Source organism: Silene latifolia, chromosome 3, assembly GCF_048544455.1.
Source record: "Silene latifolia isolate original U9 population chromosome 3, ASM4854445v1, whole genome shotgun sequence".
NCBI classification, from domain to species: Eukaryota; Viridiplantae; Streptophyta; class Magnoliopsida; order Caryophyllales; family Caryophyllaceae; genus Silene; species Silene latifolia.
This window is the reverse complement of record NC_133528.1, coordinates 134,742,598-134,765,201: the sequence shown is the minus strand read 5'-3', so window position 1 is coordinate 134,765,201 and position 22,604 is coordinate 134,742,598. Positions and strand designations below refer to the sequence as shown.

Below are 22,604 nucleotides of genomic sequence, written 5' to 3'. Positions count from 1 at the left end.
TGTTGAGTTTTGTTTTGTTGTTGTGTCGGGAGTGTGTTAGTATGTTTTTGTTTTGTTGTGGTTTGAACTTTGGGGATGAAGTTCTTTTTAAGGAGGGAAGACTGTAATACTACGGTTTTATGAGTCTCTGAGTACTCTATCGAGTGGGGCTTACTCTGTCGAGTAAGTATGTTTTGGTTTACGAAACAGTAGTCTGCCTGTAGGGTACTCAATCGAGTAGCTTTGGCACTCGATCGAGTATGTTACTTACTCGATCGAGTAAGTCGGTTATCGGGTAATGTTTGATGGGTTTTGTTAATAATGCGGGATTAATATATATAATAATACTCCGTTATCTTTTCTAAACACTTTTTACAAACCTAATTCACAAAAAGAGAGATTGCAACTACGTTGTTTGATTCATCCGCATTATTGGCAAATCCCGGAGCTAGAGGAGTCGGTTTCAGTTGTTCTTGATATCATTGTGATCCTTGCGTCAAGGGTAAGTCCTACATACTGTTTTTGTAGCATTTGATTGAGATTGGTTAAACCCTAATTTTGGGATTGGGGGTTTTTATGATTATGTTGTATTAGTAGTGATTGTATGATTATGTGTATAGGAGGAGGGTTCGTAGAAGAAAGATTTTGAGACAGCTGCTAGATCGTCTGCTTTTGTGTTTGCATTCCAGGTAGGGTTTCCCTACTCAGTATTAGTCACATGATGTGGTTGGTGATTTGATTATGATTGTTGTTAAAGTATAATGTTGGTGTTGTGACGGTTGCTGTATATTATCATTGTTGTTGTATATGTATGAGTTCTTCGGGGTGCGTCCCTGGCTGAGTTGAGTCACTTGCGGGAGTGGCTTCACGCCCTTGATTCGCCTTCTGTGGAACCCGCCACAGAAGGGATGTGCACATTAATGGACTTGGGTTTATCGCTCGATGAAGATGAGCGGGGCTTAGGTGGGAACGGCTGCGGTCCCTCACTGGCGGTGTGGAGTACCTGTTGCGATGGGTACTCTGGCAGGACTACACACTTTAGTGTGTAGTCAGTGATGTGGAGATTGATTGTGGAGTTTGGGATTGATGTGCGATTGAGCTGTTTGATAATTGTCCTATTGTGATTGTGTTGTGTGATTAGTACTGACCCTGTTGTTTGTTTTGTAAAACTGTGGTGATCCATTCGAGGATAGTGAGCAGTTGTTGAGCAGGTTTGATTTGAGGCAATTGGGCTAGCTGGGATGAGTCACGACGAGCAGTTTAGAGTCTTCCGCTGTCATACTTTAGTTGTTGAGACATTTGGTTTTTGAGAACATGTATCGTATTTTTAACAGCTTTGGATTTGGATATGTAATCACTTTAAACCTTATTGCTATTTAAATAATGTTTCTTTATTGTCATTTGATTATCATTGCCTCGGGAAACCGAGATGGTGACGTTCCTACACCGGAGTGGTCCTGGTAAGGCACTTGGAGTATGGGGGTGTCACAAGGGGAAATAGGTTCTGATATTCAGTTTCTAGAGGAAGACAACCACACATCTCATCCTAGCTTAATCAAACAAGTCAACATTTACGGATGAAGAAATACAACAAATAAAAAAATATCAAACGGTTCAATAATTTAAGCTTACTGAGACAGACTGAGAACAGTAATTGAAAAAATTAACAATAAAATTGCAATCTTAACCTTATCATTTTTTCTCACACACATTTTCTCACACATGTGCTTTTTATGATGTTAACCTTGTCATTTTTTCCCATCTCTCTCCCTCCAAACCAATTACGCACCCCTTCCCTCCGCACCCACCACCCACTGGCCTACCCTGCCCCCGTCTTACACCACCCTCCAACCTCGCCCCTTTACTCTGGCATCCTCTCACCTAGTCCAGCCTCCCTTGCTGGATAGTATCGTAGGCCATTGATCTAGGAACCTCTTGGTTGTTCAACTCTTTAGAGTATGTCATCTAATTTTATCAAATACTCCCTCTATCCCAAAAAAAAGTAAACAACTCTTCCAATCTAATTAGGATTTCTAATATATTCTAATCAAATTAGAATCAATACAATCATTGTAGATTTCAATCAAATTGAATAAATCCCAAAAACCAATTTAAAAAGTCAAAAATCACAATTTTTAACATAAAATGACCTAAAAGTCAATCAAAACGTTCCAATTTGGCTTAAAAATGTCAACCATGCTATTCATTCTTGTTTAAAACGTTGTTTACACTAGAAAACCACTATTTTTGTTTAAAAATCTGAAACCTAGGCCTGATTAGGAAAATTTACGTCTTACGCGTGAACAGTACCCGCAGAACAGTACTAACGCCGGTACTATTTACATGAACAATTTTTTTTATTGTTGATTAATTCAATCCAAATTTAAAAAACGTAATTTATTTTCGCAGTACATTTTTTACTCATTAGAGTAAATTTTGTACAATTATTTCCATTTGATAAAAACACACCAAATCAACTCTCTCAAATTTCAACGATAATTAAACCTCAAATCAACCAAATTCCTTCAACGTGATTCTTAATTTGTATGTAAAACAAAATTTTCAATATGATATTAATTAATTGGTAAAATTTCAACGATAATTAAACCTCAAACCAACCAAATTTTCTAATCTAAAGAAAATTTACCAATCAATTAATATCACTATATTAATTATGCAAAGTATTCCATGTTTAAAGTCTATCCCATAATTGAATTAAAAATAATAATCTAGCATATGACTATGATTATAAAATCTTATGCAAGTGGCTTTGATAGCGCTGTAGGATTATATAGATGTGAAAGCGAAATTTCAGGAAACAATTTCCTAACATCTATCCTAGGAACACATGTATAAGATAATATGCATCATAATAAAAGGCGAAAAGAATATTTATCTCTTGAAGCGTAAATTCGACAAATAGCTTATATATAGGAGAGATCTGAGAGCCCCACTTGTTGGCTTGTTGCCCTCTACCCGATCCACAAGTACAACCCGGAAAACGGAAGAGAAGGATAAATATCACTCTTTTACTTTTTTGGGTGTTTGAGACAGACGGTATATAGGAAGAATAATATGTTTTCTTCCTTATGGTTTATTATTTAAAAGCTTCATCATCCTTTCCCATCACCCTAGAACCCTTTCCTTTCCCATCACCCTAGAACTCTTTACCTTTATATATATACTAGTTTTAAACCCGTGCAAAATTGCACGGGTTTGTATTTAGGACGATATGAATGTTTTTTGATAAATATTTTATTTTTACATTTCTATTGTAATTATCTAATTGTTTTATATCAGTGATCAGTGATCTAACTGGAAATGAACATTCTTCACGTAAATATGATGCGTTAAAACCACAACTACCGAGTGAATGTTCATTTCCAGTTACAGACGGATTAACATCAGTAAGAGTTTCACCATATTCGGCATATAGATCTCTCACTAAGCGCTCAACAACATCGTACTATCTAGTTTTAAAAAATATTTAAGTTATTTAATTTATTCTACTTACCTTATCGTGTTTTTATTATTTAAACAATATTTGTTATAACAATTGTGAATTATTTATTAAAAAAATTATTAAAAAAATTTTACTAAATTTTTTTTAATCACTTGTAAATTAAAATAAAATTTATTTATTTGTTTTTTAGAGTAAAAAAAAAATTAAAAATAGCTTTAAATGCTTGTTGAAGACTGTATTAACTCGGTTTCCTATCATTGTCATCTACCAATTTCGGTGTGCGCGGCTGATAATTAAGATGCCGAGTTTTATATTCCAAGTACATATGCCGTCATTATTGTTTTTTGAAAAAAAAAAAATTTGTACCCTGTAGTTTTAAAAAATTATGTTGTGAATTTGTGGTACAATAATATTAACAAAAATACATGTAATTCATTTTTGTAATTCATTTCCGTTGTGGGTTCGATCCCGTATATAACTGTAATTCCTTCCTGAAATTATGTAATTTTATTGTGTAATTTTGTTTTAAAAATTATGTAATTTAATCACATTTACTCGCATTTGTAATTAATTCTGCGTAAATGTTATGCATTTTCTTTACACGGAATGTATAAAATTTTATCATAATATTAATTCGAAGAAGTATTCCATAAGATTATTTTATATAATCTGTTGCGACACGGAATTTAGCGCATGTTCGAAAAGACGGATATCTGAATAATCAAATACATTGCACACTCATGGGTCCCACCATAACCTGGATTTTCCAAAAAAAAAATGCATTTATGACGTGGCGCGCTGTACAATGAGTATTGTCTTCTGAATTTATATAGATAAGATTATCACCTACCATGATGAAGTGTAGATAGAATAAGAAAACAATTCATATTCCTTTCCTAAAACTGATGCCTCATACGGAGTATTTGTTTTCTTATTGTGATTATTAGACCTGGCAAACAAATCAGGTCATGTCGTGTTCGTGTTCGTGTTCGTGTCAACTTTAAACGGGTCATCACTATCCCAACCCTAACCCGACCCAATTACATAAACGGGTCATTTGTCTCAACCATAACCCAACCCATTTAATTTTTCTATAACCCAACCCGACCTATTTAACCCATTTATCTTTTAGCAGGTCATGTTTAACCCATTTATCTTTTAGCGGGTCATTTTTAACCCACTTAACCCGTTTAACCCAATAAACTAATAAAATAAACTAATCTTTATAAGCCTATTATCCCACAAATGAGAATGAAAATACTTATTTTTAAGTTGTTTTGGTGGATTATTGATTTAACCCAAATATATCATGACACTTTTAAATAAGCGGGTTATTTGTGTCGGGTTCGTGTCAAAAGAGTTCAACCCTAACCCGACCCATTTAAGTTTCGTGTCGTGTCCGTGTCAACCCAATTACTTAAATGGGTCACAACGTCTTGACCGTAACCCGCTAACTTCGTGTCGGGTTCGTGTCGTGTTTTCGGGTCGTGTTAATAATTGCCACCTCTAGTGATTATAGGACTAATATTTCCTAATTGTACGTATATGTGTGATCTCGTAAGATTATATTATTTTAGTCATTAATTCAATCTTATTGTGATTAATTACCATAATTATTCTATAGTAAGCAATTTCATTTACGGAATAATAAAATAACATAATAATTATCTCTATAAAATATTCTATATTATATTTAGTAATTGTCGAAAATGTATTAGGACATATTCCTTCACCAGCATTTCCATGAGCGGCAGCATTATCAATGCATCATCGTCAGCATGATCATGATCATGGGCATGAGTACCAGCATCACCATCAGCATTGCACGGTTGCACCCATATATACATACCATGGAAGTAGAGTTATTCGAGAAAGCAACTTTACCATGTAAAATATAAGAAGGTAAATGGCCTTTCCATCCAAATTAACACCAGCTAATTAAAACGGCAACAGCGTATTGAAACAATTTCCAAGTTTTCATATTTTCAAAACCAAATTAATATCCACCCCAAATATTACAAGACTTCGTCTTCCACTCCTCATATAAGTCATATTAATCATTATTGTTCTTGATCTCCGTTTCCCAAAGATGATATTTACATTTAATGTATTTTGAGAGACGTGGAGACGGAACAAACGATCAATAGAGGGAGTATATTCCGCATATTACTAGCATTTGGACGATGATTAAAGGCAATTAAATCCTCATTGCAATCCTACACTTAAAGAACTGTAACTTTCATGGATCTTTGCCAGTCTATTTTGATTATATTTAAAATACGAGTACAAAAATACTAAACTACCCGTAATTAATGAAATGACATGAATTTCAAAATTTTGGGAGAAAATTGAAAAAAAATGTTGAAATTTACCAAAATACCATCTAATTAACTATCTTCATCCCAACTAACCAAAAAAATCGATAGTGAATGTAAAATAGAGTTCGTAGAACTCTGCCCTACTAAAGAGTCTAATACTAACACAATTTGTCATGTTTATATAGGAGAACTATTTCAATCAATTCAAATTTTTAAGCCGATAATTAAGGAAAGTTTCACTTTTATATATTCGGCTTTCTTGCCAATCATTGATTCTACAGTAGGTGGATTATACATCTGATGTACTACATTAGATGGTATAGTTTTTGAGCATTAAGATAAAGTTTTTGAGTTTTGTTTTAAAAATTATGAGTATTATTAGAAAGTTTTTGAGTTTATTCTTTTAAAAATAAAATTAAAAAAATTACAATATAACTCAACAACATTACATATAAGCTCAGAAAAATTTGAGTTTTAACGTCAAAAACTAACATGTAACTTTTAAACTTTATAAAGCTCGAAAAAAATACACAAAACTCAAATATATATGGAGTCTGATGTAATACATCCGATATATAATCCTTTTTCTCTTGATTCTAAGATCGATGCTCAGCATCACATTCAGATACCATATTATACAATGTGGACCCAGGATTTGAGGTTAGAAGCGAGAGAAATTCCATAACGTAGAATAAACTAGTAACAAAGTCAAAATTTATTGTTCAGCAAGGCTGTGATAACCTTTTTAATTCTTTTATTTTTTGTGTTATAAGTCGGGTGGACACCGCCGAGAACAGTATATATCCTTTTCAATTCTATGATGTGTTTGTTTGCATGGAAAAAAAGAAATATTAAGATCTCGTTTGGTTTCCACTATCTAACTCATGGGAAAGTTAAAATTAAATCCCATGGATTATAAAAAAGGGAGAGTGTTTAATTACATTTTTTTGGCAAAAGATAGGCATTCAAGATTCCTAGGAGTTTTTTTTTTTTTTTTTTTTTTTTTTTTTTTTTGAGAAAAGATTCTTAGGAGTTTTGAATGCCTACATAATGGGGAAGTTGAATTACCTATTCCCTTTAGGTAGTTGACAGCTTCTCTGAAATTCAATTCATATATGCGCAACTAAACGAGTTTTCCTAATTCGTGTGATTTTTTACGTAGAGAAATACACATGAATTAGATTTTCCGGTGTTAATCTAATTCCTTGATGAACCAAACGAGGCTTAAGTAAGATGTGAGAAGTTTCTAACCACGTCATTAGTGAAGTACAACCATCATTAGAGAACCAACAATATTTTTACTCCCCCCATTTTTCAATATATGACGTTTTACATTTACGAGGCAAGCCTTTGACTTTAATATTTAGATATATATATTTGTTCAAAAATTAAAAAAAATATTACCATTAAATTCCTTACAAAAAGCTCTTTCATATGAGTATACATCTCATATTATTTAGTCTTATATTTTAGGGGATATTGAAGAGAGAAGAAAATGTCTCAAAAAGTGAGAAAGTCATATATAAAAAAAACAGAGAGAGTAATACTTTTCTTCGATATAATCCAAATCTCTTTTGCTGGACTAAGGTTGGCAGTTGGCTTATTTATTACGGACTACTTCATAGTTCATGCCCTTTGTGTCTCTATATATGCATGGTTATAACTTATAATTTTTACGCAGCGTTTTATGGTGCAATGCAAAGTTAGAAGCTTTGTTTCCAAATTATTGTACCCAACAAAACTAAGCCTCATCACAAGACATTCTTTCATATTATCACATATATACTCCATAAAAGAAAAACCAAACTAGTTTCATGGCTACAATTACTGCCTCAATCACAAACCCCTACGTAAACCCGTTGTTTGCTCTACCATGTCCCGCCCCAGCGAGCTTAAAGGCTAGAAAACTACCTTATTCATCATATGTCCTTAATACGAGAACAAATGTTACGACAAGGTTTTCGGTGACAGTAGCAAATGTGACACCCAAATCAACATCAAATTCCGGTAGAATTTGGCGATCTGATATCGTAGTGAATAGACCAAAGAATAATGTGTTGATAAGAAGTAAATGGAATTGGTTAGATATTAGGACATTATCTGTGATCATCACAATTCATGGGTTGGCTATGTTTGCGCCATTTTGTTTCAATTGGGGTGCGTTATGGGTAGCTCTTGTTCTATGGTTCATAACGGGCATATTGGGCATTACTTTGTCATATCATCGGAATTTGACTCACAAGAGTTTTAAGCTTCCTAAATGGCTCGAGTACTTGTTTGCTTATTTTGGTAACTTAGCCCTTCAGGTTTATTTTCTTCTCATTTGACTGTTTGATTGCCTCCATAAAAAAATAGTTGAATTGAAAAATCTCATAATTTGGAAAAATGGGAGATGTTTATTTACCCCAAATTATGGGATTTTCTTTTTCCCATGAATTAATAGAGGAGTTTGATTACATATCCCTTAAGTAATTGAGAACTCCTGTGTCAATTCAACTTCAGGATGTCAATCAAACGAATTTTATTTGAGCAATTCACATGAATTAGTCAAATTCATGTGTGTTAAAAAAAAAATAGTATGCCAACCAAACAAGGCCTAAGATTTCAATATTTTTACCTTAAATATTTCTTAAATTTTACCCATTCCAATCAATCCTATACACATCTATTAAACGAATGTATAAAATTGATTGGAATGGAGGGAGTAATAAATTGTCATATAATACTAATATATTTATATTTATATTTACCATTTAAAAGTCTCTCACGAAATTATAGTTTCAACTAAAACAAAAATTTACATATAAATGCACTAAAAACAGAGTCAGTCAAACATTTTAAACCTAATAAACGTTAACTGACCATATCTTTTGGGTACGAGTTCTGAAAGTGATGATTTTTTTTTTCAAATTAGCCATCTTTATCAGATCCTTGGGTTGGGAAAAAAATACTGCATTCGGAACTCGTGGCTCAAAGTTATGGTCAGTCAAATAATGTGTTTTCTGTTCTAAAGGAGGGGTACCGGGTAGACCTCACAAAATAAACCCGAACATGAAAACCGATCGAAAATATCAGAATTGATAACCAATCCATATGACTAACCTAAATATTACCCGAAACCAGACTCTATCTGAATTGAAGCGAAACTGAATCGAATTCAATAATAACCGAATGATACCTGATCCATACCTGAACCGATAAGAACCGAACTGATTCACCTGAAGTAAAAGTATTCATTTTCTCATAATAAACTTATATTTTAGGTGTTTTTTCATTGGATATTTATTTATTAATGGCATTATGAATTATTACCACCTGCTTGGAAACAACACCCCCTCCAGGTCACCAACTACTAGGTTGAAATTAAGAACCCTGATTTTTATTGAATGATTGTGGTCATGTGGGACCCTACACGCTACAATATATTTGTTCCTTACAAAGTATGTAGCTATGAAGTAGTATAACTTGAAAAGTTGACAGAGCAAATCAAACTACAAGATGTTGTAACTATCATTATGAATGCTAAGAGCATCTACAATGGTAAGCTACAACCTTTCATCTCAAATTTCAAGCAACATAACTTGTATAAGTACCTCACAACACCTTTACCATTCAATAGGGAAAAAAAAACAAGTCACCTAATTTTCAAATTAGTATCTTGGTGGAGCAAGTATTGTTTAGAAGCAGACTATATTTTCATTGCTCTAATGACAAGAACTTATTAACAATTTAAATTACGAAAATAAAAAGGGGGTGATTTTATCATTAGAGTTGGTGGTGAATATCATCATTACAACACTGAATTTTAGCCATGAAAAACATGCTCAGAATAGAAATAAAATAATTCTAAGAATAGGCCGAACGTAGAAATGAGGTAACTCCTAAGAATTACTGAGAGTATTAAAAAATAAAACATAAAACATTGAATAATAATTAAAAAAAAAGACATAAACCATTAACATAACATGATTGTGACACCCCACAGTTATACAACAAAATAAACACCTATATTGCAGCTGAAAATGCGAGATTTAAAAAAATTAATAATAAAAACCGTGAAACCACTCAATCATAGAATCAAAACATACGATTATAAGTATCATACCAAATCCCATCAATCGAATCACTTTTTTTCGAGAAATACGAGACAAATATAACGAATATAGATCCCTTAAAAAGCACAAATTCTATACTAAACACGAGACTAAACTAGAATGAGTAGGGTCACTTGTTGTAAGTCCAACGCAAGCTAACTCATTCGTCAAACCCTATGTAAGAACCTACTTCAACATGTTCATTCATTAAAAATAAATGGCACATTCAGTGGGGAGTAATTAATAACTCGAGGTTCTCTCAGCCATATTAATCATCATTATCAAGCAGTGAAATAAAGGACAAGTAAATAACTTAACATGTGAATCATGTGAGAACAATAAGAAAAGAATAAGCGATAATGGACATGAATAAGTCATTCCATGTCAAAAAGGTAACCAATGCAACATGTGAATCATAATCGATAGCACAAGTTTAATCTAATATCCTCATCATTGACATACATAGCAATAGAGTAACACTAATATAATATATATACAAACATATATAAGTGAGTACATGAGAAAGAAGAGCAATATATGGATACTAAGGGGGTGTTTGGTTCACTTAAAAAAGGTATGAGGTATGGGTTTAGAATGATCTAAACCCATACCATGTGTTTGGTTTGCAAATATGAGGGTTTCATACCCATACCTCAAACCCATGAGGTATGAGTTTCTCATACCCAAGGAGGGGGGTGGGTATGAGATTGATACCATGGGAATGAAATTAAATAAGCAAAAATGTGAAATAAAAATTATCGCATAATATAAATCAAATCATCTATATACTTATTTGATTAAATTTTTATTTTCATGATTTTATATTACTAAAATTTTCGATTTATTTTATTTTACTGATTATAACTTTTAATTGAACTCCAAACTCATACCGCTCAGAATTGAAACAAATGCATGGTATGAGGAATCAAGTTCCAACTCCATACCACCCAGGTATGATTCCTGATTCCAAACCCATACCCATGCACGAAACAAACGCCCCCTAAGAGGATTGCATCTCACCCCCTAGTGCTTAATACTAATAAACATATATGAGTCAAGCAAGATAAAATCATATCAAGTCAAATGCCAAATCCTTGGGATATCGTTTCCCAATGCGACACAGTATCGTTCTGAGTCTAAACATGGCAAAAGGCTCAAAAGTGACACATATTACATATAGCACATTCAAGACATTGTACAAGATATTATTCTCACGGTAAATGACACATGTAAAACGGGTATAACTATCAACAAAAACTCAATTTACCTGGTAGGTCGATGGTAGGATTAAAACCGGTGTCGTTAATTCCTAGTGATTAACTACCACATTAGATATTTATAGGACTTAACTAGACTCTAGAGTAACTCAAATTAAAGGTAGTAAGTGATAAGTTAGGGTCGAACCCATGGAAAATCGGTTTAACTAAAGCTAGACTCTTAAACTATCGACTATTTACTAACTAATTAAGACCCTAATAACTGATTAGGATTCACTGATTATGGAAATTTCAAAAAAATAGTTAATTACAATGGTAAACAAGTGGTTGACATGAAAAAGAAAAGTTTTGAGTGGAGTAATTGAAAACATGTGAAATTTCAAATGTTACTTGTTTACCAAGCAAACTATCAAACACTAAAAGTGCAATAAATTTGTCCATTTTTACCCACCTTGAGCATGCAATCTCTAATATCGTTTCTAAATATCTAATTATCTACTCAGCTAATCACAAGAAAGTAGTCTACAACATTAAACAATGAAATATTCCATTCTTAAAATGTCAATACATGTTAAACCACACATAGAAGATTAACGAGAGTGTTGAAATAATTACCAAGTGAGTAAAAGTTAGAATATGTTACAATCTAAAGAGAAATGCATATTTAAATGTAAACCCACATATATTTCCTACTCAAGAAACAATCTTTAAACCATGATTATGCTAATACTAGTTTGCTTCAATCAATCTTGCATTATTTAAATCAACATCACAAGATTTGCACTAGTGAAACAATACAAATGCTAAATTGGCAAAGTCCAACATCATATTATCCGAGAATAACAAGCAAACAAGGAAATCTAATAACTAGAGGAAATAAAAGGGTTCATAGAGACATACAATGCTTAAGATGAGATTTTGGAACAAATTACACCAAGAGAAAGGAACTTAGCCTTCCATAATCCTATTACAATCCACTACATGGAAAAGAATAACATAAAAATGGATAAAGATTAAGTATTTGATTATCTAAATGCAACTTTCCCAAAATATGAACGATTAGAAAATAAATCAAATTAGATGATTCTTTTAGATCTTAAATTTTTGATATTTATATGGTTGTACAAGTATATAGTTTAAACTCGAGATTGGGCCCCATTTGTTGCAAAAGAGGAAATTAAAACCATCTGAAAACATAGAAAACGGCAGACTGCAGGTTTTCCTGCAACACAATCTTGCGAAAGCCATATCTCCCTCATTTTTTGGGTAAATAAGGCATGCTGTCCGAAAGCTAAGATCACAGGCTTTCACCTCCAATTGGCTTTGCAACAATGCGAGCTCTAGAACTTGAGATATACCCTTTTAAAGTTGACCCTCTTGAAACCGAGATTTAATTTTTCATATTGGCTCTTGTTTGTGCATACCAAAGCTTCAAACTTCCTTTTGCTTTCTTTTCTTAACTTTGCACTTGTTCATTTGCCTTACCTTTGTCTCTCCTCCTTTGCCTTGGTGTAGGAAAGATGGAGACCGAGTTTCCAATTAAAAAATACAACTAAAGTCCGAAATTACAAAAGTTTACAAAGTTACAAGTCTAAATTAAGTAATACTTCCTCCGTTTTCATATGATCTACCTATTGTATTAAAATACTACACTCATATATTCAATAAATGGGTAGATCATATAAAAATGGAAGAAGTAGCTATTATCATTGATGGAGAAATTTGTGAGTGCATCCACCGCTAGATTTGCCGACCTCTTCTCAAAATTAATCTTCAAATGAGGTGAGTCCTTCAATTGTTCCTTACACTCAAGGACAATATTAGCGTAAGGACCGCAAGGGGGGTCCTTTCTTGTAAGAGCATTGACAACATTAAGACAATACGAAGCAATCAAAACATTATTCGTGGACAAAATAAAACAACGCAATAACTCTTCTCTAATAGGGAGCACTTCAAAAATGAAAGGGATAGGGGCAAAGAAACGGGTAGACCATCCCCGAACCCAAGAGCCAATACTATTCCTAACAATACATGTAATACTAGCAAAAGAGGAGGAGGAGGGCAAAGTCGCGTCAACATTGACTTTGAGCCAATTCTGCGGGGGAGGGACCAAGCTAATCGGGTAGCAAGAGGCAGAGGGACGGACAACATAAGGCGGGGAGGGATGAGAATTACAGTGATTGTCAACAACCCAAGATAATGCTTGAGAGGAAATGACACTAAAGAAGTGAGATCGAGGAACAAGGGAAGAAGAAGAGAATGTGAAATCACATCGTCTTATCGAAAGACGCCAAACGACAAAAGTGAAAACGGTGGTCCACAAAGAATCTGCGGAAGTACAATTCTATTGAATTCAAACTTGCAGGTTAAAGGAGTAAAAACAATGGTCACAATAAAGTGGGCCTACACCTTAGTAGCAAGACTACAGTGCCAAAGGATGTGGAAAGAGGATTTCTGGAGAGAGGGGCTCATGCAGAGATTGCATGAAGAAGAAGGGGGATGGTTCTTTTGAAGAGAGTGATATTGTAGGGGAGGTTGTCCCACCACGAAAACCAAATGAATAACTTAATCCTAGGTCGCGTAGACAGGTCCCATAACCGCAACAAATCAATCGATTAGAAGGGAGGGCGACAACAGAGGTTAAAGAAGGAGGCATAATAAGATCCTAGAGAAAATTTGTAGTTAAGGGCAAGTGAAGTAGTAAGTATGTCATATCCTCTAGAGGATGAGAGGGGTATAGCAAGGATATAATCAAGGATAGGGGCCCGAAGGATGAAATCAAGATTATCAAGGTTTCACCTCTCACTAGAAATATTGAAGCTACGCTTAGCACTAACAAAAAGAGAGCTAAGAAGGTGGGAGATGATATTCTTAAGGGGATCGAAGCTAGACCAAGTGTCATTCTAGAAGAAAATAGAGGATCCATCATCGATGGTTCAGATAACGTAATTTCTCAAGGTAGTTCAACCAATTCCTACATTCCTCCAAATATAAGAACCCAAGAGGAACGAAAAAAGAGAAAGGAGTCAAGTGTTTACTTCTAATGACATGAGAAGCTAAAGATTCTTTGTGAAGTAATAGCCTTCATTCGTGCCAACTTAGTACCAAACACATTATTAAGAGGCAGAGCAGCTTTGATTTCAAGGCTTCCAAGAGTAAGAAGTTGGGTAACCAAATTCCAATTGGAGAGATGGAGTTTTTTTTAGGAGCGGCCAGACAAGAGGAAGGAACAAACGAGTTTATCAATGTCACCTTATATAGAGGAGGGGAGACGTATCCATTTCATGGTGTGAGAGGGGATGATATTCAAAGTACACTTGATCAAACAGAGTCTACCCTCTCTAAATAGAAAACAGGTTTTGCTGTTATCAAGTTTTGATTGGATGGTATCAATGATGAAGCAATGATCTGATCTCTTTGACTTATTCTAATTAAGGTGAGAACCAAGGTATGTACTACGATTTTTAGGGGTCTTAGTCCCTAAGGAGGCCTCGAACATGCTGATATCCTCGGCCAGTGTAAGCTTAGAGAAGATAATCTTGCTCTTAAAGCAGTTAATCTTTTGACCCGATGAAGAACAAAAGGAGAGAAGGGTATCTTGGAGGTCACACAAATTATTTTTGAAAGATCGCCGAAACAGAAGGATGTCATCAACAAAAGGGAGGTGAGAGAAGATGGCTCCACCTTTCCCTAGAGGGAAATGAGTCCAATAATTATTGGAGCTGGATTGGTGAAAGAGTAGAAAGGGACCTTCTATGTAGATAATAAAGATGTAGGGAAAAAGAGGCCGCCTTGACTAATACCCCTAGACGGGTAAACCTCAGGCGACAACGTCCCATTAAAGATGACATGGGTATAAGCAGAGGAAATTCAACTCGTAATAAGGGAAATGGTATCAGTATCATTATTGGAGAGAGAAAGCCAAGAAAGGAATAAATCCCATTCGAGGTGATCAAAGGCCTTCTCGAGGTCACGCTTAAGGGCGAACCATCCTACCTTGCCTTTTGAAACATGCATAGGGTGAAGGATTTCAGAAACAATGATTAAATTAGTATCCGTACCCCTTCCGGGGATCAAACTACCATGGTTGGAGGACATGATATTGGACATGAAGGGCTTGGGATGGTTAATAATAATTTTTGTAACCATCTTATAAGTTGTGTTATAAAGGCTAATGGCGCATAAGTTAAAGATTGATTGAGGATGAGGGATTTTAGGAATGAGGTATATATAAGTTTTGTTAATGGACTCTAGGATGCGCCTATTAATAAATATGGTTTGGATGAATGGGACAATATCAGAATTAACTATGTGCCAACACCTTTTTTTAAAACCCGCGTGGGACCCATCAGACCCCGGGGCTTTATTTCAGCCAAAGAAGAAGAGAGCCAAAAAAACCTCTTCCTCAAGTGGGATAGAAAATGAGGTGATAGCGGGAGGGGGGGGGGGGGGGGGGGGCTTTAAACAATTGACATAGAGTTTATCAGAGGCATAGAGTTTAGCAAAGAATAGGGAGACATTGGAGATGAGATCAACATCCCCAGAGATAGTATTGCCCACACCATCGACAAGAGAAAGGATATGGTTAAAGCTACAATGGAGGGTCATAGATTTTTAAAAAAAAAGTAGTGTTCTTATCCCTATCAACCAATTAATTGATGCGGGATCGGTCTTTTCAATACAGATACTCAAAGTTAAGGACATTATTGAGTTGATGAAGAAGGGAGTCATTGAGGCTAAGAAGGAACTGTGAGTTAGGGTGAATACAAAGCTCGTGTTCAATGCTAACAAACCTAGAATTAAGAGAATTCTTATTTTTAACAAGGTTCCCAAAATTCTAAAGAGCCTAGTTATAGAGGACGAAGCTAGGAGAGGCGAGTTTAGAAGTGCCGCAATCATCAAAGGCAAACCATGTCAAGGCGACAGTGGAAAGGAAACTCGAATTATTGGCCTATAAGGACTCAAACTGAAAGGATTTGGGTTGGGGTTTGAAAATGAGGGAAGACCTAAGAAGGGTACGACAATGGTCAAATGATAGACGGGTGATATGGTAGTTGTGCGAGTTAGGGAAATAGCCAACCCACGATTGATTAACCCACACCTGTTCAAGGCGCTCTAGAATAAGGCTGGAATGTCGTATATTAGTCCATATAAATTTCTGGCCAGAAGAACCAATGACAATCAGGTTACAAGAATCCATAATCAACTTAAAAAGTGTGACTCTATTCCACTTATTACCACAACCCCCAATTTTTCTGAGGCACAAGTAACATCATTAACGTCACCGACACAAACCCACGGATTACTAAGGTTTTGGGAGAGGGTATCAAGTTGATTCCAGAGGTCCAATCGGTACCTAGACTTAGGTTGGCATAAATAGCAGATAAAAAAGAAAAATGGAGCTCTTAAAAGTTACCTGAGCCACCACATTGATAATTTGATCACCTTTGTTGACAATAGTAACAATAACATCTCTTGCATTCCACATGTTGATGATACCACCAGTGTCCCCAACTGGATCCAAAACATCACAGGAGTCAAATGAGAGTCTGTGCACAATGGGAGTCTGTGCACACGTGACACGACATCCCATGAAATTTAGGACACCGGACACGTTACATAAATTTAATAAAATATATATTTTATAGTTATAAACATTCGATTTTATTTTTATAAAAGTATTTGATATTAAATTTAAATAACTAAAGGAAAAACTTGTCTATGATTATAACTTATTTTCATTTTTCATCAAAATCCATCTTCTAATCACGCTATTTCAACAACTCATATCTCGTCTAAAGAACATCATTGACCCCAAATGATACCCAAATGTTATGGACATGCGTCGGACACGACCCAAATACCATGGATACGCGTCTGACACGTGCCCAAATAAATGTTGAAAGTTAGACACTGCTTTATAGGCATTCAACACGTTTTGGCGTGTGTCCGAGGAGTGTCGGTGTCCGACACGGTGTCGGACACAGGACGACTGATTAAGAGAAGTGTCTGTGCTACCTAGAATCAGGGTTGAATTGGGGTTTATCCATCACTCGGCCTCACTTTATCTCTCTTCTCTCACATCTCTCTTCATGTTTGTTTTCTATCTTGAATTGTTTATATTTACTTGTCCATTTTTTCTACTTACAATTCCATCATTACAAGTACTGTACCAAGAGTTCAATAAAAATCGTTATATATATGCAACTACCTTATGTAGTACTTAAATTTAACACATCCTTTAATCTTAATCTCAATAACTATCTTATATGTATAATTGTATATACTCCGCTCTAATAATACAAGTCCTACTAACTATGTTATATGTATAAATGTATATATACTGCAGTCTAATAATATAAGACCTACTAACCAAATGATGATGTTGTTGTTATATTTTTGCTTAATCTTATGTAATTTTTTGAAAAAAACAAAAAAATTAGGATGATCCAATTACATGGGTGAGCACACATAGATGGCATCACAAGTTTTGTGATACTAAACAAGATCCGCATAGTCCCCTTGAAGGATTTTGGTTCAGCCACATCAACTGGCTCTTTGATAACACAAGTATCCTTAAAAAGGTAATGAATTATGGTACCTTCCCTAATCTATATGCTTTTATTACAAAGTCCATACTTTTATTTTGTTGTTTTCACTAACTGTGTTAATGTTAGCGTCTCGTATCTAAATATACCATGTTAAGTTAGTTAAATAAAAATACAATATCATACTTATTTTTAGAGTCCAACCCGTAGTGGGGTGTCTTGGAGGGTACTCCAAAAATATTCCTAAAATATGTTAGAGCATATTACGATACCCATAATATACTCTTATCTAATATAATTATTCTCCTAATAATTAATACCACATTTGTGTAAAATGACATGCTAAACTATCAGCAACAATACAACCTAGTTTCCGAGCTTGTTATAAACTTGGCTTGAGATTATCTCGGGTTTCTTTGGCAAAGATGATGCATTGAAATAGATTAAGAAACCAATTTAGTACAAATCATGAGAGGTTGGGTTTGTGAGTAGAGGGGTTCCAAGACCCAAATCAAAAGTACATAATACGTTTACAAAACAAGGAGTATAGAGAGTGTTTTTGCGGTTGAAAAACGGGATTTCAAGAAATATAGAATGCTAATTGACTTTCATAAAATAGATGAATAGGTAAGTTAAGCGAAACACGGAACGTGGGGAGCAGTCTATGAAGCCCTTTGAGTTTACAGATAATGTAGGCCGTGGAACGATACTCAGTCTGTGCTGAAGATTTTGAAAAAAGTTTTTTCTTCTTTCATTTTCAAAGAAGAAATAGGATAATTACCGAGAAAAATAATACATGCATTGATCACAATACGCTAGGAGTTGTAAATACCAATTGAAAAAAAAAGTAAAATACCTTAACCCGAACTTGATTTTAAATATCAAATCACCTAAAGAGCCGCACCCCAGCATTGATCTTCTTTTGGAGCATGGATAAAATTGAGCACAAATATGAACACAATATTTTAATTCGGGCGAGTAATTGTGAGGCAGATAAAACTGACTGTAGGAGCATTAAGAAATTATGCTAATAATCATTCCCTCCGTTCCGGTCATTTGTTGTCCTTTTTCATTTTGGGATGTCTCAGTCTTTTTTTGTCCTTTATATTTTAGGAATGCATTTGATGAACACTTTACTCATTCACACTTAATTTGGTACACATGTCATTTAGTAATTGACTCTCTTCTCTTTTCTTGATCTTTGTGTCAAAATAAAATGACAACAAATGACCGGGACTGAGGAAGTATATGCTAAATTCTATAGCCAATAGTGTGCACAATGACAAAACGCTAAGCTAGCTGTTCACTTACTCTCCCACCATATTTATCTCCGGTTAATGGACAAGTTCAGTACCTTTTTAACAAAAGAAGGTGGGAATCAAAAGGTGTTGAAATTACCTAACTTATCCCTCCTTTGTCTGTTAAGAAAGTACTGGGCCTTTTCAGTTTCTGATAGCGCTGACAAGTCTGACCCGATCCGAACCTGAGCAAACCAAACTCGATAGGACCTGAAAATATTGCGACGCGAAACCGACTCGACCCTATGATGACTCATAACCCGATTAAGTGTGACCCGAAACTGAACCAGACTTGACCCGAGATGATCTGTGACCCAAGTCAACCCATTTATGTACTGACCCGACCCTGTCCAACCAAACTATTAACCCGTTTCGATTAATAACCCGAAAGTAACCCGAAAGCTGACTCGAAAGTTGACCTGACTCGAAAGATAACCCGAAATAAAACAACAATTAAATCATTGGCAAGAAAAAAAAAGTAATTTAAAAAAAATCCATCATTTTTGTACCTCTTGTTCCTTTTTTTCTCACCACTTAATAATTTTTTTTTTTTTATTTTTTCCGACTTTTTGTAAGTAAATCGTTATTATTAAAACCATGCGTGAAAATCAACAATAAAAAAATAGTAAAATAAACTAACATTACAGTTGAATTTAAAACTTGGGGCCAAAATAAAATATTTGAAATATTTGAAAATTAGACTTGGAGTTAAGACGAATTTTCAATTTTGACGTGGTTTCCAGACGAATTTTCAATTTTTGATTTGGCTCCAATGCTTGAAATTCAATTCTCTACCTTGGTGCCAACTTTGAAAATTCAAATTTCGGTTTTTTGAAACTCAAATACGTCTAAACTGGATAATTAAATGTGAAAATATTATGTTTTATTACTCAAAATTTAAACTTTATATTTTTAAACTACTGTTTTAATGTTTTTGGAATATGGTTATTCACCAAAACAAATAAATAGTCGACAAAAGTATTTGTTCTTGGTCATACTCTACCAATTACATAATCTCACATTGAAATCTCTAACTATGAACAACAAGGTTCACGTAAAGAACTATTTCGATATTATTAAACGTTACATTCTAAAACTGTTTCTGACTAGGGATGGCAATGAATCGAGTTGGATCAGGTTTTGCAAGATCCAAACCCGATCCACTTACTTATTGGATCACCGATCCATATCCAAACCCGATCCATATCAAAAATATTGAAATCCATACCCGATCCATTATACTCCCTCCACATTTTAATGTTCTTCCCATTTCTCCATTTTATGTGAGTAGTATATAATGAAATGGGAAGAACATAGAAATGTGGAGGGAATACCTTTTTCAAATCCATATCGGCTCCAAATCCATACCCGATCCACCATATAGTCCAAAACTGGATCCAAAACTTGCTTTTGCCATATAAAAAATTCCTCTAATATGACAAATTTGAAATTTCAAGCTTAATAAAGCCTAAATTTTCAAAAAAAATTGAATGGATCGGGTCCATCGATTTGGTTCGAGTTTTCCAGTGGTGGGTTTGAATATAGGTATTTAAATAGTGGATTGGGTATGGGTTTTCAAAAGTTGTATTTGGATCGAACATTTTCCTTTGGTTTAGTTCGGTTTCAGTTCGGTGTGGGCCACTATTCCCATCCCTACTTCTGACTCGTATGCTCTACACAACCTTGCAAGACGACTTATTAACAATCCTCAATACTAATGTAACACCCCATTTATTCAGGAGCCTTTAGCTAGGCCTCCCAAGTAAATAGGAGTATTACCATCTTAGTTGCTTGAGGTAGTAAATATAAAAGACAAACAGATACAAAAGTAATTTAAAATAAATAATATTTAAATGAATAACTCAAGAGGTTCTACTAAAAACTCAACTGAACTGTTTAAGATAACTTGAATTACAAAGCAGCGGAAATATAAATAAAGTTCTTAAGACGCTAAGTTAAGGTCATCTCGTCCCAAGCTCCCTGATGCAGGAGCAGAGTCGAAGAAGGAAGCAAATGAGGTCTTACTTAGTTGGGACATTTTTCTCATCCAAGAAAGACTTAAAATGAGGCTCGCATCAAATAATGAAGCTAATTTAGGACGGAAATTAAGAAGCTTGGACAACAATAAGCTAAATTGTATCAATCAAATCAACTAGCTAACACGAAATCCTAGACCGTGTAGGAGCAGCCGTGAAAGAGAAGGCACAGTTTCCTAGTCCTAAACCGTGTTGGATTACCTATTAGTTTATTTTACTGTTTTCGAATAAAATTAGGAAACTCTGCATTTCCTAATTCTAGTTTTATTTAGCTTCTTCAAATCTGATTTTTAGTAGTTAATTATTAAAATAAGTTTCCTAGTTAGTTTAGGAAGAATTAGATAGAAGGAATTAGAGTTATAGTCAGATTGTTGACTTCAAGTAGGACTATAAATAAGGACCGGTTGTGACTTTATTTTTAAGATTACAATCAGATTTCAATAAATTTTACAATTAAGTAATGTTTTAAATTGAGTAGTTTAAAGAAAATAGTTTTTATATGAAGCTGATCATTTTATTATATTTTTCTAATAGTATAAAGGTTTTTTTTCTTTTTTTTTTTCAATCAGAACTACTTTCATAAATAGTGAATGGATTTTTCATCAGAAAATGTCTAGATATACACAAATCTTCTGTACAGATTGTGAATTCTAGAATTTTAAGGGCTTAATTTAAGAGAATTAGCTTAATTGTATCCCAAAACATCTATACAATAGAATACAAAAATAGGCTTAATTCTAATATGAAGTATTTAGGTGGGAAAATTTAGATATTTTTTTAATCTCTTAGTAGATAGGGGATGTGGTTGAGCTAGGGAGTTTTATACGTTGTTAAACAGTAAACACTATTGGCCTTCTTTAATATTAAAAATAACCGAGTTGAGTATACTGTAGGAATTACAAATCTAATTTGTAAATGAGATACATGATAATCGTGTATTCCGTGACACTCCCTCCATTTTGTTTATACACGATATACGTGTATTCCGTGATACTATTAATCCTTGTCATTTAATTTGTCAATTTAGCTTTTCAATGATGTTTTCCCTCCAATTACAAGTAATCATACAATGTTTTAGAATCTAAAGTTAATATATACGGTCAAAATAAGACTTGATACAAATATACATGTTTTTTGTTTTCCATTTCAAGAGGTATTTATTATGCTAAACTACTACGGTAACATCTTCAATAATTTTTTTTAATTCTAGTAAAAAAATCCTCGAACAACATATTAAATTAAACCAAATGCATGGAGAGAATATTAGATTTTTATAATTCACATTGTATTACAAAATAAAATGACTCTTGTTTATCCTTATGTATGACTAATTTTTCAGTGCGGAGAAACAAACAATGTAGAAGATTTGGAGAGGCAACCATTTTACAGGTTTTTGAAGAGTACAACCTTGTTGCATTCATTCGGCCTTGGATTACTCTTGTATGCTCTAGGAGGATTTCCTTATCTTGTGTGGGGGATGGTGAGTTCCACTTTAAGAACTTGTCCATATTCCGTCTTTTTCTATAATCTAACGTTTAACTTATTTTGGTTAAAGTTCTAAATATTTAATCTTGGATATTTTAAATGTTTAACTTATAATACTCCTTATGAAATTAAATTTTATTTGTTCAATTATTTGTTTACCTTATTT

At 34.1% G+C, this 22,604-nt stretch overlaps 1 protein-coding gene across 1 annotated transcript in view; it reads left to right on the top strand.

Annotated features, from left to right (window-relative positions):
• The first annotated feature begins 7,441 nt into the window (after positions 1 to 7,441).
• Positions 7,442 to 22,604, top strand: part of LOC141648088 (acyl-CoA C20 Delta5-desaturase-like) — a 37,755-nt gene continuing 22,592 nt past the window's right edge. Inside the window, exons 1-4 of the mRNA XM_074456544.1 lie at positions 7,442 to 7,505; positions 7,571 to 8,066; positions 17,515 to 17,655; positions 22,293 to 22,433. Coding sequence (XP_074312645.1) covers positions 7,575 to 8,066; positions 17,515 to 17,655; positions 22,293 to 22,433 — 774 coding nt within the window. The 5' untranslated portion in view covers positions 7,442 to 7,505; positions 7,571 to 7,574. The remainder of the gene's footprint in view (positions 7,506 to 7,570; positions 8,067 to 17,514; positions 17,656 to 22,292; positions 22,434 to 22,604) is intronic.